Source organism: Emiliania huxleyi, assembly GCF_000372725.1.
Source record: "Emiliania huxleyi CCMP1516 unplaced genomic scaffold EMIHUscaffold_1, whole genome shotgun sequence".
Classification (NCBI taxonomy): domain Eukaryota; phylum Haptophyta; order Isochrysidales; family Noelaerhabdaceae; genus Emiliania; species Emiliania huxleyi.
In genome coordinates this window covers 287553-314503 of record NW_005202428.1, presented here as the reverse complement: position 1 = coordinate 314503, position 26951 = coordinate 287553, and the positions used below count along the sequence as shown (strand labels likewise).

Here is a 26951-nt window from a genome sequence, read left to right as displayed (position 1 = left end):
TCTCACTTCCGTTGCAGGCCGTCTAGCCTGCAGAGGGCCAGCAGCCACTGAGCTCTCAGCCCGTGGGGCGGAGCACAATCGACCACCCATCTACGTCTCCACCGCCACTCGACAGGGAGGGCCGCTCCGCGTAGCTGTAGCGGCCAATCTCCACAAAACCAGCTCTCTCGTGTGCTCGCGCCGAAGGCACATTGGCCGTGTCAATCGCCGTGACCACGGCAGACGCCGACGTGAGCGGGGTCCCAGAAAGCAGCAGACGCTCATCTTCCAAGGCGAGAGCCTGAGCCTGCGCGTCGTAGAGGCGGCGCATTAGGCCTTGCCGCCGCCAGCCGGCCGCCACGCAGCACTGTCCACCCATGACCCAGCGCGAGTCATCCAGCGCGGCGCCCTCCCACTCCAGCCTCTCAATCATAGAGAAGAAGGGCTCGTAGCAGGCGTGGAGACCCTCGCTGGCTAGGCCAGCACGGAGGGCCCGGGGATCAATCGTGAGAGTGTACCCTATCACCGACCCGTCTAGCGGAGAGAGGGCGACAAACTGAGGAGCGAGCATCGTGAGCTCCTTCAGCATATCCAAGGAATGCTCGAGCGTCACGAAGCCCTCTCCCTCTAGCACCGTTGGCCGCGACGGATGGTTGGCGCGTTGGAGCGCTCGGATGCCGGAGAGATGAGTCGCGATGTCTTCCCAGTGCCAACCTCGCAATGTGCGAAGCGATCGAATCGTCGGTCGAGACGAGCCTGAGACGGCGAGAGCGATAGCGAACACATACATGTCAATATCGGGTGATCTGGATGCACGGGGTTTTGAGCTTCTTCTCTTACTCCGCCTTGTCGCGACACCCGTCACCAGAGAGGCAACTGAGGATGCGCGTCCTGCCTTCGGGGTTGTGCTGCTGGCAGCAAGTGCGGAGGGGGATATTTTTAAAAAAGAAAATTCCGCCCTTCGAGGGGGGGGGGTGCACGCGCGCTTGTTGCACCTTATACCTTTTGTACGACCCTGATTCGAGACCCCGGCTGCCTACGAGGCTCGACGTTCGTGCTACTCTACCCCCAAAGAGCCGGAACCCAAACATGTGTATCGCGCGGCCTTGCGGGGGGGGGCGCGGAAACATGGTGAGTGTTCCACATGTTTGGGGCATGGAGCTTGGCAGCGGCGCAGGATCCCTGAGCTGCTCCGACGCGGCCGTGCTGGCGGCGGAGCGTGGCGAAGAGGAGGCGGTGCTGGCGTGGCTCGAGGGCGGCGGGCGGGCCGACGCGACGTACGAGAGAGGCAAGTCGAGCGGCCTCACGCTGCTGATGCGCGCCGCCCTCCACGGCCACAAGCGGGTGGTCGAGTTGCTGCTGCAGCACGGCGCTGAGATCAATCTGCAGAGCAGCGACGGTGGCACCGCGCTGATGTGCGCCGCCCTCCAAAATCACGAGCGGGTGGTTGAGCTGCTGCTGCAGCGCGGCGCTGAGGTCAACCTGCAGGACAGCATCGGCGCCACCGCGCTGATGCGCGCCGCTGACAACGGCCACGAGCGGGTGGTCGACCTGCTGATACGGCACGGTGCTGAGATCAATCCGCAGAACAGCGACGGCTGGACCGCCCTGATGCTCGCCGCCCACAGCGGCCGCGAGCGGGTGGTCGACTTGCTGATACGGCACGGGGCGAAGGTCAACCTGCAGAGGAGCAACGGCTGGACCGCGCTGATGGCTGCCGCCCTCCAAGGCCACGAGCGGGTGGTCGAGTTGATGCTGGGGCACGGCGCTGAGATCAACCTGCAGGACAGCAAAGGCGACACCGCGCTGGTGGCCGCCGCCCAGGAAGGCCGCGAGCGGGTGGTCGAGCTGCTGATTCGGCACGGCGCTGAGATCAACCTGCAGGGCAGCAACGGCGCCACCGCGCTGATGCTCGCCGCCAGCCACGGCCACGAGCGGGTGGTCGACTTGCTGATACGGCACGGCGCTGAGATCAACCTGCAGAGGAGCGACGGTGGCACCGCGCTGATGCTCGCCGCCTATAGCGGCCACCCCGCCGTCGTACGGCGCTTGCTTCGGGCTGGCGCGGATACAAAGGCTCGCTCTGCAGACGGCAGGTCCGCGCTGCAGCTCGCCAAGGAGGAGGCGGCCGAGGTGCTAGCTACTGCCGACGCCGCCAGTGCTCCTGAAACGGACCACACCGGGTGCGTGCGCGCTCTCACAGAGCACGCAGCGGCGCTGAGGGCGGCGGAGGCGGCCGAGAAGGCGGTCGAGAAGGCGCTAGAGGCCAAGGGGCGGCGCGAGCAGCGCGAGCGGGAGGCGGCGGCGGCGGCGCGAGAGCGCGAGCAGGCGGCACGGCAGCGCGAAGCGGAGAGAGCGGCGGACGAGGCGCGCCGGGCTGCGGACGCGGCGGCGCTGGAGGAGCAGAGGCGAGCCATTGCGGCGGAGGCGGCGGCGAAGCTGGCCGCTGAGCGCGCGGCAGCGGAGGAGACGCTGCGGGCAAGGGAGGCGGAGAGGCTTGCGGCGGAGGAGGCGCAGCGAGAGGAGCAGCGGGCGGCCGCGGCGGCGCGCAAAGCCGCTCAGGCAGAGGCGGCGCGGCGCGAGAAGGAGGCTGCGGACAGGAGGGCTGAGGAGGAGAAGGCGAGGCGGCGCGCAAAGGCGGCGGAGGCAACGGCGGCCAAGAAGGAGGCCAAGGCGAAGAACAATAAGGCCAAGAAGGCGCCGTCTGCTTTCGCGCTCGAGGAGGAGCGGAGGGCGAAGGCTGCGGCAGAGGTTCGCGCACAGGAGGAGAGGGCGGCGCGGCTGGCTGCTGAGCAGGAGGCGGCGAGGCGGGCGGAGCGCGAGGCAGCAGAGCGAGCGGATGCGGCAGAGCAGGCGGCGCTGCGCAAGAATGCAGAGCTGGCAGAGGCGCTGCGCCGGTCAGAGGTGGATGCGGAGGAGGCGCTGGCGCGTCGGGTGTCGCGGTGCGAGGAGGCGGTGAGCAGCGAGTCGACCGGCGGAGGCGGGGACTTGCCGCTGCGTGTCGAGCGGCTGGAGGCGAGCCTCGGCGCGGCGACCGAGGGCAGCCTCGAGGAGCGGGTCGGCGCCATCGAGCGCTTGATCGAGCCAGAGGCGGGAGAGGCGGCGGAGCAGCATCTGCCAGTCACCGAGCCGTTTGCTGCCGTCTCACTAGCCGACGCCGGCCTCGACACGGGGCGGCCGGCTGCCCCCGAGTCCACGATGGGGGGAGAGACCACGTGTATCGTGTGTTTCGCGAGAGCCAAGTCGCATGCTGCGGTTCCGTGCGGGCACTTGTGTGCTTGCGGGCCATGCTCTGAGCTGATGCAAGAGTGCCCTTACTGCCGCGAGCCAGTGATGATGTGGATGGTTCCGCGTCCGGTCTAGATAGATGACTTGCGTTCGAATATGTCAGCGCCTCTCGGAGGGGCTTCATGCGCTCGCGGGGCTGCCCGACGGGGCTGGCCTCGTGCTGATGGACCCAGCCGAGGTGCCCGACCAGTTTGAGGAGCCGCGCCGACGCGCCGCGCGCGACCACCAGCCAGCTTTTCGGCGGGGTCGAGGACGGTGCGTCGAGAAAGCTGACACTCAAAACAGTTGTCGAGCTTTTTGCCTCTTTTTGAGCGCTGCTGCTGCACACCCAGCCCACCAGTGATACTAGACGCACCAGATTTACCCCGTCGCGAGCTTGACCGCCACCCCGGTGACCGCACAGCGCTGGGTCTCGTAGTTAGTTGCTCAAGTTGGTTCCCGGGACCCCGTCACCCTGGTAAAAGGAGACACAAGACATCGAGTCAGTTATCTTTTTTGCTTGAATCCCGTGACACGAGAGAGCACGCAATGACACAGTTCCTGTCCAGACACACTCGAGACGGCCGGTCTCATCACTCATGCTCACCCGCCTTTCTACCTTCATGCTCACTGCAACAGACTCGCTTGGATGTTGTGCCAGCGCGAGTGCCCGTGATGGTGCCGCTCATGGAGCTCCATCACGCAAACTCGCAGAAGGTGGTGAACGGCCGCTGCCGGCACCGTCTTGCCACGGGAGTAATGGCGGTACGCGTGGACGCCGCACATGAGGCAGAGGAAGAAGTTGGGTAGTAGCCAGGTATGACGGTCAGTGGTCTGCCCAGTGTGCTGCCACGGCGACGGTGGGACTGGCTGTGACAGCAGTTGCCGTGAGGCCGGACGGGCGAAGCGCGAGAGCTGGCTCGACCGACGGAACATGGCGAGAGACGAGAGCGCGGTGTGTATTTGACGAGCGGGTCAGTATTGACGAGTGATCACAGCTGTGGTAGGCAGAGAGAGGGTGGGTTTCGAGCGGTGGTAGGCAGAGAGAGCGGTGGTAGGCCCGGTTTTCGAGCAGGCGCCACGGTGGTTGCAATGCGACCGAGTCTGTGTGAGGCGCTCAAGGACGACTTCTGATAGCGAGCGTTTTTTGCCTTTTTTTTTGAGAGCGCCTTCGTTGTTAATAGTACCCTTTTTTTCGCGTTTTGTTGCAGACGTCTTCTCTATAAAAGGAGGATTTTTAGCAATACCAAACAAATCTAACACTCACACGTCATTTGGGGCCTGGAGCCCTGTTCACGCGCGCGCGAGACGTGCAGACAGGGTTGCCAGGTGAGAGCGAATGGCGCGGTTCACGCCTCGCACGACATTTGCTATAAAATGAACTCGGGGGCACAGGACGCGGCACAAACGGGGTACACCAAAAGGCACGGGCTGCCTGCACGGCGTTCACTCGAACGCCATGCACATGGCGCGGAGCAGCCCCGGGTTGTGAGCCTTGTCACCTGTGCCCTCTCAAGCTTGAATTTCGTGTAAAAAAGCGCCCGCATCGTGATACGTGAACCAGCCCAGCACCTCTCTCTCCGTGTCGCGTGGGCGCACTGGGACATGGCAAAAACGAGTGTACAATTCGCGTGCGGGGGCAGCGGGCGGCCCTAGCAGCTCACTCACCACAAGAATGCGACTGCGCCCGACAGCGAGAGGCAGGCCGCTCCCACCCTTCACACGCTCCACACCTATGACACCCCTCAGCCAGGCCCTCTGCCAGCTTGGGTAAGGCCGTGATCGGGCGGCACTTGACGGGTGCGGCGAGGCTGGAGTCGAGGAGCTGTGGGCCGTACCCAAAGGAGTGCACGCGCCTCCACGCCACCGACTCCTGTGCCGCTATGAGCGCGACCCTGCGCCGCTCAGCCTCGACGTTGTTGCGCACGCACCAAACCCAGGCATTGCGCGCCTTGGGTGAGGCGGCGGAAAAAAGGTAGTCGGGGCCGTGCTGCACCTTGATCAGCCACCGATGTGATCGCAACCCCCGGACAGCCCTCACAAACGCGATCTCTGAGAACGCAATCTCCTTGGGCTTCGGGTCATCACTCGTGTGCTCGTAGACGATGCCATCAGACCGAAGATGGAGGTTACGCTCGCCCCACTCGCCAACGAAGAGGCCACACACGCCGTGTCGATTGGCCTTGTACTGCCGCCCCGACCATTGCATGTCCCGCCACGCGCGGCTGCGGTTATCCCCCTCCTGCAGCCGCTGCATGCTCCGCCTGCGCAGCCGGTAGAAGAAGGCCATTGCCATCAGGGTGGCACCGCCCTTGCCAGGGGTGCCCGCCTTGCACGCACCATCGCCACAGGGAGACCATAAGAGCTTTTCGGTGTGGCGCGTCGACTGCGGCGTCTCGACCTTCAGACTCGTGGGTTTCGATATCGTCATGACAAGATCTGTCGATCGGCGCGGGGGACGTGCGCGGTGTGTCCACGTGTTCCACAAGGAACTTCACTGACAACACATCGCGTTCCGGGGATGGGGGCTGAGAGAGAATTACTCACACCCGCCGGCAGCCCTCTAGCTCTAAAAATAAAGATTTACCTTACCTTACCTTACCTAAAAATAAAGAGGTAGGTTTTGTGCCTAAGCGCGTTAGGCTATAGAGCCGTAGGCTATAGCGCGGCAACCCGGCCAGCCACCAGGCCACCCACCCAACACCGCATGGGCCATGGCAACAACCCTCCCCCCCCCCCCCCCCCCCCGCAAACTATCACGGCAGCTGGTGTCTGGGTTTATTTTCCCACACTCACCGAGCCCCTCTTTGCGTGCGTTGCGGAGGTGCTAAAGCCTACGGGTGGTGGAAGAGGCGGTTGTGCTTGGGCGGCACGAGGAAGCGCGGCTCGTACAGCACGCAGAGCCCGCTGCCGCTCGGCCGTCTCTCCCGGCGCACGTACTCCGCAAAGTTGGCCATGTGGTGGTTGAGGTACCGCCACTCCGCGGACGCGGCGCACTTGAGCGCGGGCTGCGGCGGCACGTGCGCGCCCGCCTCCCCGGCGACGTGCGCGTGCACCTTGCGGGTCCGCTTGTTGTGGTAGACGACGGTGGTGTTGAACTCGTAGCCGCAGCTGCGCGGCCGCTTCTCGGCGCGGCACACGGCCGGCCAGTCGCCGTTGAACTGGTGGGCAAAGTCCATCTGCACCCACAGCACCGGCCAGTCTGCCAGCGCCCGGTGCACCACCGAGCCCAGCCACACGTCCTCCAGGAGAGGCCTATTCACAGCAGCAGGTGTGAAGAGACGCCGTTCACACCGAGCCCAGCCACACGTCCTCTACGAGAGGCCCTCCCCACGAGCGGGTCAGCCGCTCCGCGCGGGCCACCTCCGCGGCCACCGCCGGCGAGCCGGCGAGGGCGCGCGCGAGCGGCGCCGACATGGTGATCAGCCAGCCCGTGGGGAAGGGGAACGGGCCGGTGCACTCTGCCTCGGCAGGGCACCTAATGAGTTCATTGATTAATTCAGTAATTAACTGGTTAGAACGGGCCGGTGCACTCTGCCTCGGCAGGGCACCTAATGAGTTCATTGATTCATTCAGTAATTAACTGATTAGAACGGGCCGGTGCACTCTGCCTCGGCAGGGCACCACTCGCACTGGCGGGCCCCGTGCGTCCTGCAGAGCTCAAAGCGGCGGCGCTCGTCCGGGAAGCGCGCCCTGCTCTCGTCGCCGCCGAGGTAGTCGATGACGCGCCTCCAGTTGTCCGGGTTGTAGCTGTAGTCAAACGAGTGCGGCACAAAGTGTTTAACGTTCCAGTTGTGCCACACAACCTTGCCGTGCAGCATGGCGCGTCCCTCGCGTCCCGCGGCGATCATCCGCAGCTGCGCCTCCCAGTCCACGGTGACGATGTACACGTCGTCGTCCGCCTTGCTCACCCACCGCGCCGTCGGGCAGACCGCGGTCGCACGCCTCGTCCAGGCGTGCAGCGTGAGCACGCGCCCACGCTGCGGCGGGCTGCCGTGCTCCGATGCCACTGGGAGGAACGTCATGTCACCGTGCTCGTCCTGCTCCCGCTTCGCTTCGGCAAGCACGTCCGGATGCAAGCCGCCAGCGCGGATGAGGAACCGGACGACCACCGTCGAGCCGACGTTGCTGCCCGTCATCCACGTCTGCCTCGCGGCGTCGCGCCGATTCCGGTAGTGAGGCACGGTCATGACGCCGACCGCGACGTAGCACGGCTCACGCATCGGCAGTGATACGCTCGCTGCCATGCTCGCGAATCGAAGGCAGACGGCCTGAGGTTTGGTAACAAGAGTCTGTGGTCGGCAGGCGGATGTGTGAGCCGGCGCTATAGCACAGGGGAAGAAAAATACCTGTCCGAACATCGAAGGCTAGCTCAAAATAAAAGAATAAAAGAAGGCCAGTGCCAATAAATACAGCCGGCGCCAGGGAGGCCGAGCCGCCCGCGCCCACCAAGACGCCCTCCATACGACCCTAATATGTGGCGTGACACTCGGCTGCTGCCCTGCGCCGCCTGCGCGAACGGCTACTCGTGCCGCACGTGCCTCGAGCTCATCGACCCCGAGCTCTGTCCGTCGCCGGCACAGCTCGAGCTGCTGCCACGGCTCGCTCCCAGCCCTCCTTGATGCCCGCGCGCCGATCCGCGCGCACCGCCCGCCGCCACACCAGAGATCACACAGCCTGACACCCCGCTTCTGCCCGCCGGTCCTACAGTCGCGGCTGCTCGCGTCGGACTGAGAGAGGCGAGCTCTGCGAGGGCGACGGCTCCTGCGGAACGGACAACCGGGCGAACAACTGCCCGCTCCAGGCAGCATTCTTTGGAGGCGGCGAGCAGCTCGGTGCGCCCGGACTCCTCCGAGACGCCTCCCGCCTCTCTGTGCTCACCGCGGGGCGCCTCGGCTCCTCCCGCGCTGCTTCGGCAGAGCTGCGGGCGAGAGCAGCGGCGGAGAGAGCGTGTGCAGACCCCGGCCTGCGGCCAGAGAGAGCGTCTGCAGCTCCCGGCCTGCAGACCTCCGCCTGCGGCCTGCTCGCAGGCGACGTGTACAGGCGCGTCGACTGCCTCGACGCCGAGACGATCCCCTCCCCGTCCCTCCTCGGACTCGTGGCGCTGGCGGCGCTGCTCTGCGGCGGCGCTCTCCGGCAGAGGCCTCTAGAAGCGACAATGCGGGCTAGTGCGGGCTCGTGCTGTCTTTCACACCGGCCGTCTTCCAGCTGGCACGCGCGCGGGGACGCGCCCTCGGCTGCATTCGGCTGCACAAATGTCGCTGACTCGGCATTCCTCGGCTGTGTGCACCGTCTTCGTGTATTCATGCGATGCACGGCGCACTGCACGACTCTCACACTCTGACCTGTGTGTGTCACGGCGCCGACGAAGCCACGGCTGACGGGCCCATCTCGGCTAAGTCTCGACTAGTCTCGACTACTCTCGGCTACTCTCGGCTACTCTCGCAGGCAGTGGATGCTCCGACGAAACCACCGACGGTACTCCCGCTCGCCGCTGACGGGCGACGCCGCCGACGCCGACGGGGCTGTTGGCGTCGAGATGCGAGACGTGCCCTGCGGGGTGCGTGCGGCTCTGCTAGTAGTGCCTCGTGTCTGCACTAGACTGTACTAGACTGTACTCGACTGTACTAGACGTGCCCTGCCGGGTGTGTGCGGCGGTGGCCGCTGGCAGGCAGCGCGGGGAGTGGTCCTCGAGGGTGGGTTCGGGTACCGGGGGGGTAGGGGAGGGTGGGCCTCGAGGGTGCGGGTTTGCGGGTGGGGGTTGCTCGTGGCTAACTGCCGGCGGTGGCGCCTGTTCACAGCTGGTGGTGTGATTACCTTGCTCGTGGCTAGGTGCCGGTGATGGTGCCGCTGGCGGACATCGCTCGCGCCTCCGCCGCCGCGCTGAGCGGCCGCTTCGACGCCGCAGCGGCGGCAGGGGTGGCGGCGGAGGCAGCCGAGGCGGGCGAGGTTGTGGTTGGTCGGCTGGACGGGGCTCCGCCAGAGCCGGAGGCAGCGCCGCCGCGTCCGCGTGTGGACCGCGACCTGTCCCCGCCCGAGAGGGAGCAAGTGCCGATTGCGCCGGCGCTCACGCAGCCGGTGTTGGCGGAGCCCGCGGCGACGCGCGGGCGGCGGGATGAGTGGAGAGAGGCGGGGCAGGCGGAGGCGGCGGAGGAGGCGGGGGAGGCGGCGGGGGAGGCGGCGGGGGAGGCGGGAGAGGCGGCGGAGGAGGGGGAGGCGGGGGCGAGGGAGGAGGAGGAGGAGGAGGGCGAGGCAACCTGCGGGCGGGGCGGGGGGGGAAGGGTCGCGCCAGTCTCAGCCTTTGCACCTCGTCGCGGCTGCTCTGCCTGTAGGCAACGAGCGGGCGGCGGGGGCGGGGGCGGCGGAGGGGTAGGAAAAGGGGCGAAGAGGCGGGCGGGCGGGCGGGCGGCCCAGCATGCGTTTCACGACAAGCCTTTCCTGAGCCGCCCTACTCACTCGTTAGGCGGACGAGCAGCCGCTGCTTGCGCCGGCAGACGGCTCTGCCGCAGAGCGAATCGACCAGCTCTTCTCTTCGGGCCCTCCTCGCGCGGGATAGGCCCCGCCGCCGTGCCGTGTGCGTGTGGGGCTCGAGGGGGGACGGGCGCAGGTGTGGCCGGCCGTGTGGGTGTGGAGCGTTTCCACCGCTGCCCCTCCGCCCTCCCCTTCACAGTTCGAGTGAGATATAGAGCGTCTCGGCATGCGTTCAGAAACTTGGGGTACCCCTAGGGTTCTGATAGGGGGTGGACAGCGTCCTAATCTACCCCGTAAAATCTGAGGATTCAGGATTGAGGGCTTGCTTCAGTGGGGCCTTAGTGAGTTTATGGATGTGTGAGAACGGTACGGGACACGAGGAGGCACGCGGACCGACTCGTCGGTGACTCTGCTGCACTCCAAGGCCGTTTCAGAATTTTTCTCATGTGTCATGAGCGAGACGTGGAAGAGTGCCACCGTCGGGTAGGACGGGTCGGCCCAGAGACCCCGTATCAGAGTAGCCGTCGTGGTCGCGGCGAGCAGCGCCGGCCACTCCGGCGCCGCGTCGGCGACATGGGAGCATGTCCACCGCCACTTCGCGGTCGCAGCGCTGTTGGCCCGGAATGGCCGTTACAGTGGTGTGTCCGGCCTGCGCGATCACCGAGCTGTGACGCTCAGGCTAGTGCCATTTCACTGTGGCACAGCCCGCGTTACAAAACCTTGATTTTGACCATTGCGCGAAAAATGTACCTCTCGGTGCCTTCCAGTGGAAGCTGCGACCTCGCCGAGTAGACGGCGGCACACAGCAGGTGGCGCGGTGTGCCGCCGTCTACTCGGCGGGGTCGCAGCTGCCTCTGCGCGTCCTGGGGAGGTACATTTGTTGCGCGCCGGAGACGACTCGACGCCGCTGAGATCAGAGATCAAGCTCTGACAGGTCACACGTCGCTCCTTTGACGCCGACGTGACTCACCCGTGCAGACCACATCAGGACACGGTCTCGACGCGCTCGGTACGACGCCTGCGACCTGTCTCGGGTCAGGTGGCACGACGCTCATCGCGCCTACCAGCGCTGCCGTACAGGTTGCCACGACGAGGTCGAGCACGCTTCTATACGCTCGCCGAGCCTTCCTTTCCATCCCAGTAGGCAGCCTGGGAACGGTGGCGGTCAGAGGCAAAGCCTACGAGGGGTGGTGGAACCACATGTCACGGCTACTGCCGGCTCCACCCCACGATAGCCTCCGAAGGCTGACTTTGCGGCACCATCATCGGACGATGTCGACGAGTTGGGTCGCTCTCGCGGTAGCCAGATGACCTCTCTTCCTAGGATCATCGGCCATGGCCGCAGGAAGCGCGGGGGAGGGCGCTGGAAGCAACACGGAGCTCCGTTGGAGACGTTTTCAAGATTAGCGTGTCAGAGTGAAATGGCACTAGCCTCAGGGAAGCCGGTTGAGGTACTGGTTTCTTTGCCCAGGGCTGGCCTTCCCCCCAGGTTGGATCAGCTGAGCAAGGTTTGGGGAGAATCCTATGGTAGGATCTTCAGATATTTTGACGCGGATGACCGTAAATGGGCAAAAACGGGGTGATTTCGGTCATCCGTCAAATATCTGAAGATCTGTCCGGGGATTCTCCCCGAACCTTGCTCAGCTGATCCAGTGCGGCGGAGTCACAAATCCGACGGCAGAGCACCGGGACGCGGTCGGGCGATCTAAGGCCCAGTGAGGCGTATGCATTGCCCATCCAGGACTATCACCTGGACCTATAACAAATTATCGCCGCGACTCATCCGTAAAGCCGCCACGCGACCAACTCGTGCACAGGCGGCCATACTGAGCGCGATGGCGACACAGCTGGGTGCGAGATAGCGGCCTCCGACCCGTCTCGCGCATTATCTCGGCCTCGTCGAGCAGTACCAGTGACGCGTCCTGTGCCGGCGAGGATGATGAAGCGAGGTGCTCGCGCAGAGTGTGTGCTTCAACAGCGGCGCGAGACCACCGATTAGCTCGGCGATCGACGACACACACACGCACGACTCGTCTGCGAGTGATCTCGGCCGCGTTTCTGTCGTCGAGATGGCCGTATCGAGGCTGCCGGCTGCCGGGAAGACGGTATCAGCAGGCGTTCCAGAAGGCGCGAAATCATGTATTTACTCGCGCGAAGAGCAGCGCGATGGTCCGAGAAGGGTGTGGCGGGAGCAGTTGGATGTACGGGAAGGGAGTCGGAGGTTGCATCAGCCCTAAATGAATCTCTAATCAAAGATATACCCCCTATATACTCTTCTAATGCATGATTTTGGACTGTGAATGTGATGTTCCACAGTAGATGGAGTAACATTTGAATGAAAAGAGCATTTGAATGAGGTGTGAATAGCATTTGAATGAGGTGTGGAACATCACATTCACAGTCCAAAGTAAAGAATATAGGTACTATGCGAAGCAATCCGCCGTGATCTCGAGGTGAACAGCGTCTGCGAGCTTCGACGATCTCTCGCTAGTGTGTCACTCAAACGCGTTTCTCTGTAGGTGAGCTGCTTGCTGCTGGCGCCAGCTGTGCGACACTCTCAGCCGAGCTCTGAGCCGCTCCTCGCCCCGTGTCGTAGGCCATTCGACGGCTCATGCGCTAGGTTCGCCCATGGCAGCGTGCGGCTTGCCGCGCGTCGCTGCCGTCTTGCTCGCGGCAGCACCAGCTCTGTCGCGCCCGCTGCCGCCGCCCTCGGCCAACACGGTCGCGCCGGGTCTACCCGGTGTCCCTCTCGCCGTCGCCAGCGCGCGCAGAACCGGAACCGCCGACGAAACCGCCTATAGGTGTGCTACGCGCCGAGGCACCGTCGGGCCGGCCACCAGCCGTCGCCGCCACCACACTCGCTGCCCTCGGCTCCGCCGCCCTTGTGCGAGCTGCATCGCTGACATATTAAGCTACGTGTGAGTCACTCTCCGCCCTCGGCGCGACTAGTCAGCAGTAGCGAGTGTGTGCGTCGCTGCTAGAGCCGGCCGAGGCACTCCCGAGGGCTCCTCGCAGCGACTCGAGCGGGTCCGAATTCACTCGGCGACCGGTAAACTAGCGACGGTGTCACTTTTCAAAGACGTACGTAACACGCGGACCGCCTCCCCCACCGTGCGATTGCCTTCAGTGGCCGCCAGACGTCCGGACCGCTCGCTTCTTGTGTGCAGCAGGGATTGCTGGCGAATGCCGCAAGTGGCTTTGGTGCTCGCGAGCACCCTCGCATACCCTTTCTTCGGCCTAGGGCCAAGCCTCCGGTCCCGTGCCGCCCGCATGTTGCCCGACTTGGATGCCTGAGGCACGGCTGTGGCCGGTAGTGCACGAAAAACGAGAAAACAGGCATTTTCGATTTCGCCGACTTTGCCCATTAACCCTCCTACGCAGATACGACAAAATACGTCTGCTCATGGCGCCGAGCCCTGGTCTGGACACCAGATCGGCCCCCCCCGCCCCTAACATTAGCCTCCCAGCCGCTCTGTCGGCCATAATGTTAGGGGCGGGGGGGCCAAAATCACGCAAAACCATCTGCGTAGGAGGGTTAAGGTTCTTCGGGCCAGTTGGGGGGGGCAAACCCTGCCCGGCCCCTAGGACCCCAGGTAAGGCCCAGGTGTGGCCTAGGGCATCAGAAGGGACCAAGAGGAGTCCAGTCTGAGCCATAGAGCCCATGTCTTTGCCCCCGAAGGTCGCGTTCAAATGCCCGGAACGGACGTTACAGTGGTGTCCGGCCGGCGCGATCACCGAGCTGTGACGCTCAGGGAAGCCCGATGAGGTGCTGGTTTCTTTGCCCAGGGCTGGCCTTCCCCCCAGGCTGGATCAGCTGAGCAAGGTTTGGGGAGAATCCCCCGGTCAGATCTTCAGATATTTTGACGGATGACCGAAAATGGGCAAAAACGGGGTGATTTTGGCCTCTCTGGTGTGTGTGTGAGTGGTGCACCTGGTGTGTGTGTGTGTGAGTGGTGCACCTGGCACTAAGGCACCTCCCCGCGAAAACGACACATCTAAACCCGGCTGACGGCGGCCTTACAATTATCCTAGCAAGCCTCTACTGCTTCGTTGTCCGTCGTCTGCTGCTGTACAATTTTGGCCTCTTCTCCGTCGCAAGGGCCCCGCCCCCAGGAGGGGGGGGGGCGGGGCCCGCGCAGGGGACCTCTAGTATGCTATAATAACCCTAATCTAACCCACCCCCCATCCCCCAACTCCACACCGCAAATTTGAAAGATCTTGATGAAAATCAGGCCCGACTGCAAATTTCTTCAAAATTTTCGCAGGCGCTCCGCGCCTGCAGATTTTGAAATAAATTCGACAAAATTGGTACCTGGCCCAAGGAAGGCCGCCAAGTGGGCCAGCACCGGTCGCACATTGTGGCAGCAGTCAGCAGTGCATGTCTGATAGCTAGAGCAGCAGCGTCAGGGTCTCGCAGGGTCGGATCGTGTCAAGCCTCTCGCCCGGCCGGCCGCGTGCAGACGTCGGCCTGGGTCTCGTGTCTGCTGTCTGGAGTGAAGATCTGTCGGCGGTCAGTACGACCGATCAGGTCGGAGTTTTCTGATGGTTAGAGGGTCTATCCGCTGTATGTGTACTCCTCGAGATCTCCAAATCTGCCCCCTCTATTTGGAGTTTGTGCTAGTAAAGACTAGTGGAGCCCCGGGGCCCCGCGCGTTTCCGCAGTGGGCTGGTCGCTGGTGCTGCGCAGGGGGTCCACCGGTGGTCGGTGCCCCCCCAGAGGTGTAGCGCCCCTTGATACGCACCGGATACACGTACATAAAATTACATGCCAGGTAAAGCTCTACGACTCAAAAGACGCGTGCGCACACACCGCACACGGAAGAGCTCACAAATCTCTCTCAGACAGTCAGAGGGCCGTCTCTCAAGACACGCCACGTCGCCTGTTTCGTCCGCCACCGTCTCGTCCTCCGCTGACGCTAGACTCCCCTCCTTTCTAGCCACGCCAGCGCATCCAGCGCCTGCCGCTGCGCGGCTGATGCACCCCCGCCCTCGCCTCCGCCGCGCTGCACCGAGAGCAGGAAGAGAGGCATCGCCGAGGGCTGCGCCACCGCCGCCTCGACGCGCGCGCGTGCCTCGCCGGGCGCCTCGGCGGCGAGTAGTTCCAAGTGGTGGCGGTTGAGGAGGCGCGCCGACCTGTTCACAGCAGTAGGTGTGAAGAGACGCTGTTCACAGGTGGTGGCGGTTGAGGAGGCGCGCCGACCTCGCGCGCCGCACAGTCGCTCCGGCCGGGCCTTGGGAGGGAGGGAGGTGGTGTGAGTGGAGGGGAGGAGGAGGAGGAGGAGGAGGAGGGGGAGGAGGAGGAGCAGGCGGAGAGGGAGGAGGAGAGCCCCGGGCGCAACGGCGACCCGACCACATCTCGGCCACGTCTCGGCGCCATCGCCCGCCGGCGCAATGCGCGATCCGGCGGCTCGCCCGCTCTGGCTCGCGCAGCGCCGCCTCGCAATCGCGCAGGCACTCGGAGGCGAACGCGCCGCCGCCGCCGGCGGCCGGCCGCAGCCGTGTCCCTCTCTCACGCAGCGCCTCGACGAGCCGGTGGGCGGACAGGCGGCACGCGGCGGCGACGGGCGAGCCGCGCGTGAGGCCGACGGGGTAGAGGGCTCCCTGGTGGCAGCCGAGGGTCGCGTCCTCGACCACCTCCGCGGCGGGCGGGTAGGCGGGCCTGCGTGCTGAGGACGCCAACCTCAGGGCGGGAAGACGGTGGTGTGCAGCGTGGTCAGAGCGACGCATGAATACAGCGGATAGGAGTACAGTGAACACAGCGGAATACAGCGGAAACAGCGGAGACGTGTCTCTCGAGTGCTGGTTGGAAGACGTGAATCCGTATTCCGCGTCTAGGCTGGCGGGCAGGAGGGGTGCGTGGAAGGCGATGTCGGGCAGCGGCTCGTGCGGGTACACGGCAAGCACTGATGACACCGGCGAGGCGGAGAGGTCCAAGACGCCGCTGGCCGTGGTGAGGACGCCTGGCATGCCGACGGCGGCGAGGAAGTCGAGGTGGCGGGCCGTGAAGACGAGGTTACCGGGCACGGGGTCGAAGAGCAGCAGCGCGAGGCGGAGCCGGTCGCGCAGCGCGGTGCTGGCCGACTCCAGCTTCTTCGCCAGCTGGAGCGCCGCGATGCCTCCCCGGGAGAGGCCGAGCACGTTGACCGACAGACGCTGCCGACACGCCTCTGAGGACGAGGCGAGCGCCTCCAGCCGCGCCACGACCGCGTCGCACTGCGGGGCGAGCCCGAATGCAAAGAGCGCACCTGGCAGGCCCGCGACGACACCACAGCCATCGAACCCCATCTTGAGATGGCTCGCCTCGCCCGCTGCGACCTGCGGATCCGTGACGTCGAGCGCATCGCAGAGCGCAAACAGCTCGCCGATCTGCGTCACGACGGGCCGTATCGGGTTGGCCGTGCCTTCGAAGAACACCGTGATGGTGGTCGTGCCGTCGTGTGCGCCGGAGGTGGACATATACATTGCACACGTGCACATACGCGGGCGGCCGGTGGGGCGCGTGAGGTCCGGTGTGATCTGTGATCTGTGAGGGTCCGCCCGCAGGCGCATTTTGTATACCGAGGCGGTGCCCGGTGCCGAGCGCAGGTCCGGTGTAAATATATATAATGTGAGGCGTCGTTGAAGAGGGACTCGCGCGCAGGCTCTAGGGTACCCGGTAGGGGCGGGGGTACTATCCCCCCCAAATTGGCCTCCTTCCCTGCGGGCCAAACAAGGCCTACCTAGGAGCTCCAGCAAGTGGCAAAAGCGCCTCAAACGCTCTGCAAGTGGCACACAGACACGCGAACCCGGAGGACGACCCAAACGTCGCTCAACACACGCATCGATGTGCAACCCAACAAGATATTCTCCTGCTGGAATGGCTCTGGGCCCCGGCACGCACAACGACGCACAATGACAGCACGGCCGACTCGAGTCACACTGTGTAGCTTGCGACGAGCGCGTTCGCGCGCGACGGTGCGCCCCCCGCCGCCGCCGTGTTGACGAGACTGGCCCACGGGTTGGAGGCGTACCGCAGCCCGCCCGGCGCGGTGCCCCCGCCTCCGTCGCCCCCCTCCTCCTCCAGCCAGCGGGCGTAGAAGGCGGCATCCGCCCGCGCGTCCTCCTCGCCCAAGGCTGTCAAGATCACGGGCCGGCGCGCGCGAGAGAGCGCCGCCAAGGTCGGCGACCACGCGCGCTCCTGTTCACAGCAGTGGGTGTGAAGAGACGATGTCCAGGTACGTCAAGGTCGGCGACCACGCGCGCTCCCAGCCGGGCTGGCCGAGCCCCGGGTTGAAGAGCAGGAACGCGTCGGGCAGGGGCGCCGGCGCGCCCGCTCCCCCCGCCGGCCGCCCCGTCGAGAGCAGCCCTCCCGATTTCGAGGCGCTGACGGCGAGAGACGCGGCCGCTGCCGCGCCGCCCGCAGCGCCGCCCGCCGCGCCGCCCGCCGCGCCGCCGCCGCCACCGCCACCTCCGAGCAGCAGCGCCCGGCCGAGGGCGGACTCGTGGAACAGCTCTCCGCGAGACGGCCGCAGCAGCGCCAGCCCCGGCTCCTCGCTCGCGGGCGGAGACGGCGGCGCAGCGCGCGGGCCGACAAACGAGATCTCGAGCGGCGCGTCGCAGACGCTGGCGAGCGCGCGAGTCTCGCTCCAAAAGTGCGGCGGGAGCAGCGCCTCCGCCCGCGCGCCGACCAGACAGATCCGCCGCGGCTCGCCCTCGGAGGGCGCGCAGAGTGCCGCGACTGCTGCCGCTGCGGTGAGCGGGTAGGTGAGCGCCGAAGAGAGGAGGCTGACCGCCTCCGCCTGCGTCGCCGCGCCGGCCGCCGCGAACTCGTCGCGGCGCAGCCAGCCGCGCGCGAGCAGCAGCTCCTGCCAGCCGAGCGCCTGCCAGTCGCGTGGCACGGGGAGCGGCGCCCGCTCCGGGCCGGATGCCAGGAGGCGCGCGGCGGCGTCGCTGGGAGTGAACCGCCTCGGCATGAGGGCGGCGTGCTTTGCGCCACCCCTCTTCCAGAACTCGCCGGAGTGGAGCATGGGGACGAATCAGCCTGAGACGGCGCGAAGCGATCGATAAAAAAGAGAATTTCCGCCACGGTGAACGCCCAAGGAACCGACATGGGTGGGCGACGGCTAGCGCATCACACACCTCTCCTTAAAATCCCTGTGTGGTGGCGGCGTGCCGTTCTCCCATCCCTCCCTTGCGATATCTGTTTTCTTTCTTTTAGGGAACCGACATGCTGCGAAGGGCGAGGGGGGGGTGGAAGGGGGTGGGCCGTGCTGTGCCACCTGCCTCGTGCGCACCTCTATTCTGCTCCGGAGTGACTCGCCACCGCCATCCCTGGGCCCACTGGGCAGTCGTGTGAGGGGCCGCCCCCTAGTCTTGCGAGGGGTGGCTGCTAACCTCGCGTGGGTAGGAGGTGCTCTGCGAACTGCCTCGCGCGAGGGGCGTGTGGCATCTCTCGCGAGTCTTGGAATAGTCTCCCCTGACCCCGCCCCCGCCGGCCCGCCTGCCCTGCCCGCCTGGCCGATAAGATCTCTTCACCTTGAGCACTTGAGCACTGGATAGGGCCGATTCCGCGTGGTACGGGACCCCTCGATCGTCTCGCCCTCCCTCACTGGTATGTTCATTGGGGGGGGTCATAACAAACACTCTTCACCTTCTCATTGGTGGAGTATAGGTACGAGGGTGGTGTGGCATCTCTTGCGGGTCTCGCCAGGGGCGCCTACCAACCTCGCTTGCGAGGGGCGTGTGGCATGTCTGAACGGACTTGTGTGTGTGGTGGCGGCGTGCCGTCCTCCCATCCCTCCCTTGGGTTGTCTGTTTTCTTTCTTTCTTTTTAGCCCGTAGCCCGATCCCGATCATCCGGCTCGCTGGGTGCGCTTCTCAGCTCCCCGGCCCTGGATGTGAGGCTGCTAACTGCACTCCAGCCAAGGGAACTAGCCGGGGCAGTCGGAGAAGTGGCAACTCCGTGCACTGACGGTCGGCCGCCAGAAAACACGCCTCCGTGGCTCGGGTTACACCAATCCTCGCTACCCAACGCGGCCAAAGGATATCCTTCTCACCCACCGGATTTCGTTTTTCTGACGTAGTAGGACCTCGTTTTTCTTCTTCTCCTCGACTGCTGCTCCTCGACTGCTGCCTCGATCTGCAAAGCCTAGGTCTTTTATCGCGATCCACTTGGCGTGCATGCGTGGCGCCCGCAGCATGGCCACGCAGGCCAGCAAGCGCGTCCGCGCCACCGACACTCCCTGCATTGTGCAGATGCAGCAGATGCTGCGTGGCAGGGAGGGCGTCCTCTCGCTCGCACAGGGCATCGTGCACTGGCCGCCACCCGAGGCGGCACTGGCCGCGGGCGTCGCCGCGATGGGCGAGCGGAGCACCAGCCTCTACGGTCCCGACGACGGCCTTCCCGAACTGCGCGCCGCGCTCAAGGAGAAGCTGCGCGTCGAGAACGGCATCGACGGCGGCGAGGTGATGGTGACCGCGGGAGCGAACCAGGCGTACACGAACGTGGTGCTCTCGCTGCTCGACGCGGGCGACGCCGCCGCCCTCTTCCGACCGTACTACTTCAACCACCTCATGGCGTTGCAGATGACCGGCTCACAGCTCGACCTGTGGCTGCCCCCCTCGCTGCCGGACCTGCAGCCCGACATCGGCGCGCTGAGGGCGGAGCTGGAGGCGCGCGCCCGCGGCGATAGGCCTCCGCTCCGGATGCTGACGCTGGTCAACCCTGGCAACGCCACCGGCGTGGCGACACATGACTGCGCTCTCCTCCGCCATTCACCATTCACCGCTTCTGCATCCTAGGCAACCCCACGGGCGTGATGATCCCGCGCGGTACGCTGGACGAGGCGAGCCGGCTCTGCGCGTCGCACGGCGTCTGGCTGGTGGCGGACAGCCGGCAGGAGCACTTCTCCGCACGCGTCATGTCCGGGTCATGTCCGGCACGTGTCCTGCAGGTGGTGGACAACACCTACGAGCACTTCGAGTACGCGGGCGAGGCGGATGAGTCGCGAGGCTGGGCGGCGCTGCTCTGGGACATGTCCCGGACATGTCCCGGACACGTCCCGTAAGGCGCCGCACGAGTGCGTCTCCGGCGAGCACGTGATCAACGTCTTCTCCTTCTCGAAGGCGTTCGGCATGATGGGCTGGCGAGTGGGGTGCGTGTCTGCTCCCCGGCCTACCGAAGGAACGGATTGAGTACGTCATTCGCAGTCGGTGATGGACATGTAGCACAGAGAGAGAGAGAGAGGGGAGGGCTTCGCGGGGCTTCGGCGCGCGCCTTGTCCTTCTTCTTCTTCTTCTTCTTCTTGGGGAGCCCCTCCTCCGCCGCCGCCGCCATGTCCGACGCCTCCGTCACTGCCCTCGCGCCGGAGGTGCGATCCACAGTGACTGATGATGCTCGCTTCCCAACCAGGTACGTCTCCTTCCCGGCCGCCCTCGCGCCCGAGATGCTGAAGGTGCAAGACACCATCGCCATCTGCCCGTCGATCGCCTCGCAAAAGGTTGGCCGCTCTCGGCGCCCCGTGGCTGGCGCCAGAACCAGGGCGGATCGTTGTTCATTGCCAACGAAAGGTCGCCCTCGGCGCCCTCGCCGCCGGCCGCGGCTGGGTGTCGCAGCGCGTTGCGGGGCTCGCGGAGCAGAAGGCGCTCGTCCTCGCCGCCCTCGCGCCGCTCGGCGATGGCGCGGTGCAGGGCGGCTCCGGCGCCCTCTGCCACGCGGCGCGGCTACCTTTTCACGAGCCGATTCGCACGAGCTCAGCATGAATGTGGCTAGGCGCAATCTACCTCGTGGCGCGGCTGCCGCCGCACGCGGCTGACGACGTGGCCGCGGTGCGGACGCTCGCGGAAGAGCACGGCGTCGCGCTCATCCCCGGATCTGCGTGCGGGGCGCCGGGCCACATCCGCGTCTGCTACGCCAACTTGCCGCTCGAGCAGACGCGAGAGGCGGCGGCGAGGCTACGGCGCGGCTTGCAGGCCCTCGTGGACGGCGGCGCGGGGCGCAGAGCTTGACGAGGACCGGTGGGTCGTGCAGTCGCTGTCGGCCCCGTGCAGCGGTGTTCGTCGCGTGTGCGCAAACAACGCCCCCGTCCGCAGAGTTTTCCGCCGCGTGACAAAAAAGTGAAGAAAGGATAAATAAATCGGCGACACACCTCTACTGAGTACTGTGAGATTCGGGAGGACGACCCCGGCTAGTCGCAACATACCTACCTACATATCCTACCACATGGACATGTGCATGTGCATGTGCATGCAGACCGCCGTTTTCCGGCTCGCAAAAGGAACGAGCTTGTGCGCGCAGGAGGAGGAGAGGGAGGGGGGGGGGGCATGGCCGCGGCCAGGCGGTTCAACTCCTCGCCCTCCTTGGAGCTCTTGTGGGGCTGCCCCGCTCCGCGGAAGAGCCGAACCTCGAGCTTCCGTTACGCCTCGCGCTCCACGTCGCGCTCCTTCTCGCGCATCGCTGCCGCTGCTCGTGCCTCTGCGCGCGCGTGCAGGAACGAGAGCCGCTGGGCACGCTCGATCGCGTTGCCCAGCGTCAGGGAAGTGCCGAGCAGAAAGGCGCCCATGCAGGCCGCGCGCAGCACGTCGCCAAAGTAGCCGCCGAGTGTGAGCACGCTGTAGCCGACGAAGTTTGCATGGTAAATGCACAGCTTGAATCGTGGCGGGCTCGCGAGGAGAAACGGGAAGACCAGTTGCAGCACACCGGCCACGCACCACACCGCGTGCTCAAACTCGGCGATCGGTTCGAGGCCATGCAGGAGAGCGAGGGCAATGTTCGCCGTGAACGCGATCACTGGCAGCAGCACGAAGAGCATCCGTACCGTGTCGCCGTCGGCAGGGCGAGCGTGGTACAGCAGGAAGATCGTCAGAACCCCGACACACCAGGGCGCCCAGAGCGTATGCAGGATCTGGGCCGATGCAGCCCACATCACCACGAAGAGGCTTAGTCCGAAGCCGCCGGCCGCCACGTGAATCCGCTTGAGGACGGTGAGCATGTTTCGCCGGAAGAGCATCTCCTCGTCGGGGTCGGAGAAGACGAGGGTCAGCGAGTGCATCTGGCTCCGCGCAGAGCTCTCGACACGGCCGCTGTGGCTGAGGCCCATGGTCGCCATGCTGGAGCCTCCAGGCATCTGGGATGCAAAGGGGAGCAGCGGTGGCGAGATCCGGGAAGGAGGGGCAAGCTCCGGCGGCGAGGGAAACGGCGAAGGCGGTGCCGCCGGGTCTGCCGCATGGCACTTACCGGCCCCCTCCAGCAGATCCAACTCGTTTGCCTGACCTCACGAGAATGCCACAGTCAGGGCGGGAATGCGAAGGGTGCGTGCAGCGCAATTCCGAGAGCCAACGCGCTGTATGAATGGAGACAGCTGCATACCGCTGAATGTGTGTTTGAGTGCCAATCGGAGTACACGGATCCGCAATCCGGCATCTAGGCTACTCTGCCCACTCGTCGACGATGGCGCCCCACCTGCTCACAGCGCGTGCCGTGAAGAGGCGCCGTTCACATACTCACCTCAAGTAGCACGCTTTGCCCGCCCGGGCGCGGCGGCGGAGGGTGCGGCGGCGAGGGCCGCGGCGCCGTCGGAGGCCAAAGTCCGGGCGAGAGTCGAGGCGAGCGCGGGGAGCAGCGGTGCGGCTAGTGCGGGGCTGGCTGCAGTCAACGGCGCCAGCGGAACGGCGGCGGCAACAGAGCCAGTCTCCTCCGCGCCGCCCTCGCGGGTTGCGGGGGCGAGCAGCTCGTCCCATTCGCTGCGCAGCGGCGACCGGCACGACTCCCCACCCCGCGCGCTGCCTGTGGCGGAGACGGCGACGGCGGGGGGGCCGGGGATCGCACGTGTGAGCATACCTGTCTGCCAGCGATGGAACGTGCCGCCGGGGGCGGCGGCGGCGTCGGGGACGGCGAGGGTCTGGAAGGCGCCCGGGCTGGCTGGGAGGGCGCAGAAGCAGCCGGGGACGGGCGAGGGCGGAATTGAGGAGGCGGAGGCGGAGGCGAGGGCCGCGGCGCCGTCGGAGGCGGAAGTGGATGCGGAGGCGGAGGCGGAGGCGGGGACGGAGGAGGAGGAGGCGGCGGAGGCGGAAGTGGAGGCGGAGGCGGCGGAGACTGAGGTGGCGACGGCGGAGGCGGAGGACGCCAGGACGGAGGCGAGGAGGTAGCCGTGCGGAGCAGGGAGGCGCCTGAGCCGCGAGAGGTGCGCTCGCGCCTGCCGGATGAGAAGCGGCAGCATTGCATCCCGCGGCGGGGCGGCGGCAGAAACGGTGGCGGCGGGAGCGGCGGCGGCGGGCTTGGCGGCGACATGGATACGCCCTGCGAGCTGAGGGTTTAGACATTTGCGACGGCGGCACAGCTTTTTGCGAACCCCCTTACCGCCAAACCGCAGCCGGTCAAGGCACTCGCGGCAGGTGCCGCAATCCGTCGCCAGGCAGCCGGTGCATTCACGGCACCGCCCTCGCATTGGTAGGCGCGCCGGTCGGAGAGAGGAGTCTGAGTGATTGAGCGACAGCTTCCGACAATCAGTCGAGCGAGCCGACTGCCGACCCTGGGGTCGGGGGTCGCGTTGGTAACCCCCCACAACGGGTGCCGGAGATATTGGTAACCCCCCCGTACCCCGGGGTGGGAGTGGGATGCGGTGTAAGGTAAGGAAAGGTAAGGTAAACTTCTCCACATGGATGCGGTGGGCTCCGTAACCGGCGTAACCCGATGCCGAGCACCTGGCCTTATAACTGTAGCTCCCCGGCCCTGGATGTGAGTGAGTGAGGTTCCCCCCCCCACTGGTAAGTGTGTGTGTGTGTGTGTGTGTGTGTGTGTGTGTGTGTGTGTGTGTGTGTGTGTGTGTGTGTGTGTGTGTGTGTGTGTGTGTGTGTGTGTGTGTGTGTGTGTGTGTGTGTGTGTGTGTGTGTGTGTGTGTGTGTGTGTGTGTGTGTGTGTGTGTGTGTGTGTGTGTGTGTGTGTGTGTGTGTGTGTTGTGTGTTGTGTGTGTTGTGTGTGTGTGGGGGGGGGGGGGTTACCAACACTCGCGCTGCGCCACTGTGAAATGGAACTAGCCCCACACGGTCCCGGGTCCCGTTAGACTCATCACATGACTTCTCATCACACTCTCTCAATCTAAGGAGGCACTGGGGCGCATTCGCCCCTACCTTGGGCCGGGTCGCCGTCGCATACGATCCACAGGTTCTGACCCCAGGCTCCTTTGCGATCCGAGCTGTCGTACTTTCTAGCGGTCACGGATGTGCCCGACGAGGAAAAGCGGATGTCGTCGAAATCGGCTGGGAGAAGATCCGTATCCTGCAGTTGAAGCAGTTGTAGAGTTCTCCCTGGTAGCTCTTGCAGGGGACCGTTTTCGGGGCGTGTTCAGAGTTGCAGTTTCCGTAGCTCCCCTCGCCGCCGGTACTTGGCCCCCATCCTCCCCAAAGCTGCTCCCATGGGTAGGGAGGGCTGGCGCAGTTGCCGACGTGGATTGCGCCACAACACCTGTAGTTGGCGGGACGCCCGCCGCTGATGACTGGGGGCCCGATTGTGTTGTCGAAGAAGTTGTTTCCCGTCTGGCACAAGTATGGGGGTGCTGGCGGGGCCGGCGGGGGGGGGCGGGCAGAATGGCGATGTTGGGTGGGCAGCCACTGTGAGAATGGTCCGAGGAGATCCCATGCGGTCCATCTCGGCACTGAAACTCGACATCGGGGTACGAGGCGACAGTCGGCTTCCGACATAGTGGCCATGTGGGCACATAGTAGTAACTCTGTCCCCAAGATTGATAAGGTGCGCAACAGACCCCATCCCCGTCCGGCCAGGGCGAGGGCGTGGGATTCGGCGAGGGGCTCTGCGCGGGCGAGCGCGTCGGGTTCGGTGAGGGACTTGGCACGGGCGCTGGAGCCGGCGACAGAGCGCATTGCGGCTTTTCCGGCCAGAAGCGGAGGCGTGGTTTCGAGTTGTGAACGCTTGGGCAGTAGCACTCGGTGCAGGACGTGAAGTAACCCACCATCCTTTCGTTCTGTCGTTCCATTCCGTATCACCTGGCACGTTGTAGCATCTTCTGAGGCTCTCGCAACCACAGTAGGAATAGTGAAAGAGGTCGTCACAGTCCATCTGCGCGAGCTGCCAAAGAAACGCACACGAATCACCCGTATCGCACTCCGTCTCGGTGTTGACGACGGCGGAGTAGGGGCATGCCGGCGGTGACGGCGGCGGTGGCGGCGGCGGCGACGGCGGCGGAGCGGGTGGGTGCGGCGGCGGGAGCGGGGGGTGCTGCGGTGGCGGTGGCGATGGCGGGTGAAGGCAGCCGTAGCATGCCAGGCAGCCATCGGCCGGGCTCGGCTGGCACATATTATCCGCATTCTCTCTGATGCATTGGCACATGAGATCCTTCTGTTGATCAACTGGGGCGCCACTCTCGTAGCATTCTGAGCGCGTCCCCATTATGTCTATCATTGCCTGGCAAGTCGGGATGATGCTGCCTAAACCCGCCCGTGCACGGAAACGAGGAGGCGGAGGCGGAGGCGGGGACGGAGGAGGAGGCGGCGGCGGAGGCGGAAGTGGATGCGGAGGCGGCGGAGACTGAGGTGGCGACGGCGGAGGCGGAGGACGCCAGGACGGAGGCGAGGAGGTAGCCGTGCGGAGCAGGGAGGCGCCTGAGCCGCGAGAGGTGCGCTCGCGCCTGCCGGATGAGCAGCGGCAGCATTGCATCCCGCGGCGGGGCGGCGGCAGAAACGGTGGCGGCGGGAGCGGCGGCGGCGGGCTTGGCGGCGACATGGATACGCCCTGCGAGCTGAGGGTTTAGACATTTGCGACGGCGGCACAGCTTTTTGCGAACCCCCTTACCGCCAAACCGCAGCCGGTCAAGGCACTCGCGGCAGGTGCCGCATTCCGTCGCCAGGCAGCCGGTGCATTCACGGCACCGCCTTCGCATTGGTAGGCGGCGGCCCCGGTCGGAGAGCTGGAGTCTGAGTGATTGAGCGAGAGTGTCCTCGGAGTCTGAGCCTGAGAGCGACTGAGCGAGTGTCGGCCAGTGTGTGGCGAGCGAGTTCTTTCTTCAGACGCCGTAGCGCGCTGCCATGGTGGCCGCTGCCTTGGGCAGTGGCCACGGTGGCCGACCCAGGGCTCCTACGCGGCTACAGCCGCGCGCGACCGCTGCCGCTGGCACCGGTCGCGAGGACTCTGGCTCGGCATGCGCGCCACCGGCCGGTGGGCCGCGCTCAAACGCACAAAGTCTCTAACATCTACCGAGGCGGACGCAAAAAAGCGCGCCTCGGCGAGACGGATCGCATACTTTGCCTGGGCCTGGAATCGCCGCACGCCAGCCTGGACAGAGGCTCGCGAGAAGCCCTCCTTGTCGCCGTCCTCATAGGTGACCTGCTGGTAACATCCCGTCTCCGGGTCGTAAGAGACGATATCTCCGACGAAGGTGCCATAGCCGCCAAAGGTCTTCATCGTCCGCTTGCCCACCAGGCCGGTCCGCTGCACCTTGCGTGGTGGGGAGCTGAGAGCTGAGGGCGGGTCGGGTGCCCGGGGGGCGGGGTGGGGGGGGTGGGGGTGCCCCCGGGGCGGGCCTCACTCTGAGGAGCTCCGCCCCGCCCCTGCCCCTCACTGCCCCGGGGGTGGGGCCTCACCCGCAGCCGGCGCGTCCCGGGGTGGGGTCTCGGGGTGAGAGTCCCGGGTGAGGCCCGCCCCCCCCCCCCCCGTCCCGGGGCTACTGTGATAAACACATTAGCGTCGGTTGCGCAGCACCCCGTCCCCATCCAGGTCGTTGGTTGCTGCCCCAGGTCCCGCACTATGTAGTACAATGCCCCGAGCCGTTCTCTGGATCATGCTTGTTGGGGTACGTGGTTCGCCCGTCCCTGTGTCCCGTCCACGTCGCCCGTCGGCAAAGCCGGACGACCTATGGTCCCGGCGGGCAGGCGCAACGCGCTCGTCTGTGGCGGCTTCCCTCAACCTGCGCCGCGCTCGGCGAACCTCGACAGCGCTTTCGGTGGCATGCAGCTCTTTGCGCCTGAAGCCTGGAGAGCAGCTCCTCGGCTGCTCACACGCTCTGCACAGATAGCACAGCCCACTGTGCGGCTGCCACAGCTGTGACAGCGATGGGCTCGCCCTCACTGGCCCTCAGTCACTTGTGCTGCGGCTTGTGTGAGCGACACTGCTCGGCGACTGCCGGCACACTGTGAGACCATGGGTGAGAGGTCAAACCACGCTACCAGCGCTTGGTCACATCGGCCCCGAGGTCAGATCCTTCTACTCTGTTAGTGACAAGACTTGTCTACTGGCTGGAGCCGAG

The 26951-nt window shown here is 65.7% G+C and overlaps 6 protein-coding genes across 6 annotated transcripts; 3 read left to right on the top strand and 3 right to left on the bottom strand.

Moving 5' to 3' along the window:
* Nucleotides 1-55: 55 nt before the first annotated feature.
* On the bottom strand, nucleotides 56-769 carry EMIHUDRAFT_193830 (hypothetical protein; the record flags this gene model as incomplete). Its single annotated transcript, XM_005793882.1, has 1 exon — nucleotides 56-769. One exon carries the CDS (start codon nucleotides 767-769, stop codon nucleotides 56-58), a length of 714 nt encoding a protein of 237 aa, XP_005793939.1.
* A 92-nt stretch (nucleotides 770-861) lies between these two features.
* Nucleotides 862-3342, top strand: EMIHUDRAFT_94790 (hypothetical protein; the record flags this gene model as incomplete). Its single annotated transcript, XM_005793881.1, has 2 exons — nucleotides 862-900; nucleotides 2236-3342. 2 exons carry the CDS (start codon nucleotides 862-864, stop codon nucleotides 3340-3342), a joined length of 1146 nt encoding a protein of 381 aa, XP_005793938.1.
* A 389-nt stretch (nucleotides 3343-3731) lies between these two features.
* On the bottom strand, nucleotides 3732-4351 carry EMIHUDRAFT_431688 (Hypothetical protein). Its single transcript, XM_005793880.1, has one exon. The coding sequence runs from the start codon at nucleotides 4180-4182 to the stop codon at nucleotides 3874-3876; it is 309 nt and encodes a 102-aa protein (XP_005793937.1). The 5' UTR covers nucleotides 4183-4351; the 3' UTR covers nucleotides 3732-3873.
* Nucleotides 4352-6371: 2020 nt separating this feature from the next.
* EMIHUDRAFT_349086 (hypothetical protein) lies at nucleotides 6372-7527 on the bottom strand. Its single transcript, XM_005793879.1, has 3 exons — nucleotides 6772-7527; nucleotides 6541-6698; nucleotides 6372-6470 (listed from the first exon to the last, which is right to left on the bottom strand). Exon 1 carries the CDS (start codon nucleotides 7491-7493, stop codon nucleotides 6834-6836), a length of 660 nt encoding a protein of 219 aa, XP_005793936.1. The 5' UTR covers nucleotides 7494-7527; the 3' UTR covers nucleotides 6372-6470; nucleotides 6541-6698; nucleotides 6772-6833.
* A 4684-nt stretch (nucleotides 7528-12211) lies between these two features.
* On the top strand, nucleotides 12212-12810 carry EMIHUDRAFT_447379 (hypothetical protein; the record flags this gene model as incomplete). The annotated part of the gene is made up of 3 exons (XM_005793878.1): nucleotides 12212-12236; nucleotides 12314-12448; nucleotides 12519-12810. Coding segments are annotated over 3 exons (281 nt in total), but the record flags the coding sequence as incomplete, so codon positions are not given.
* Nucleotides 12811-18906: 6096 nt separating this feature from the next.
* On the top strand, nucleotides 18907-20192 carry EMIHUDRAFT_53483 (hypothetical protein; the record flags this gene model as incomplete). The annotated part of the gene is made up of 4 exons (XM_005793877.1): nucleotides 18907-19437; nucleotides 19542-19649; nucleotides 19777-19850; nucleotides 20108-20192. Coding segments are annotated over 4 exons (798 nt in total), but the record flags the coding sequence as incomplete, so codon positions are not given.
* Between the last annotated feature and the right edge of the window lie 6759 nt (nucleotides 20193-26951).

Bases quoted from the DNA above. Each gene is read 5' to 3' on its own strand.
- EMIHUDRAFT_431688 (XM_005793880.1), bottom strand. From the start codon at position 4,182: ATGTTCCGTCGGTCGAGCCAGCTCTCGCGCTTCGCCCGTCCGGCCTCA.
- EMIHUDRAFT_349086 (XM_005793879.1), bottom strand. From the start codon at position 7,493: ATGGCAGCGAGCGTATCACTGCCGATGCGTGAGCCGTGCTACGTCGCG.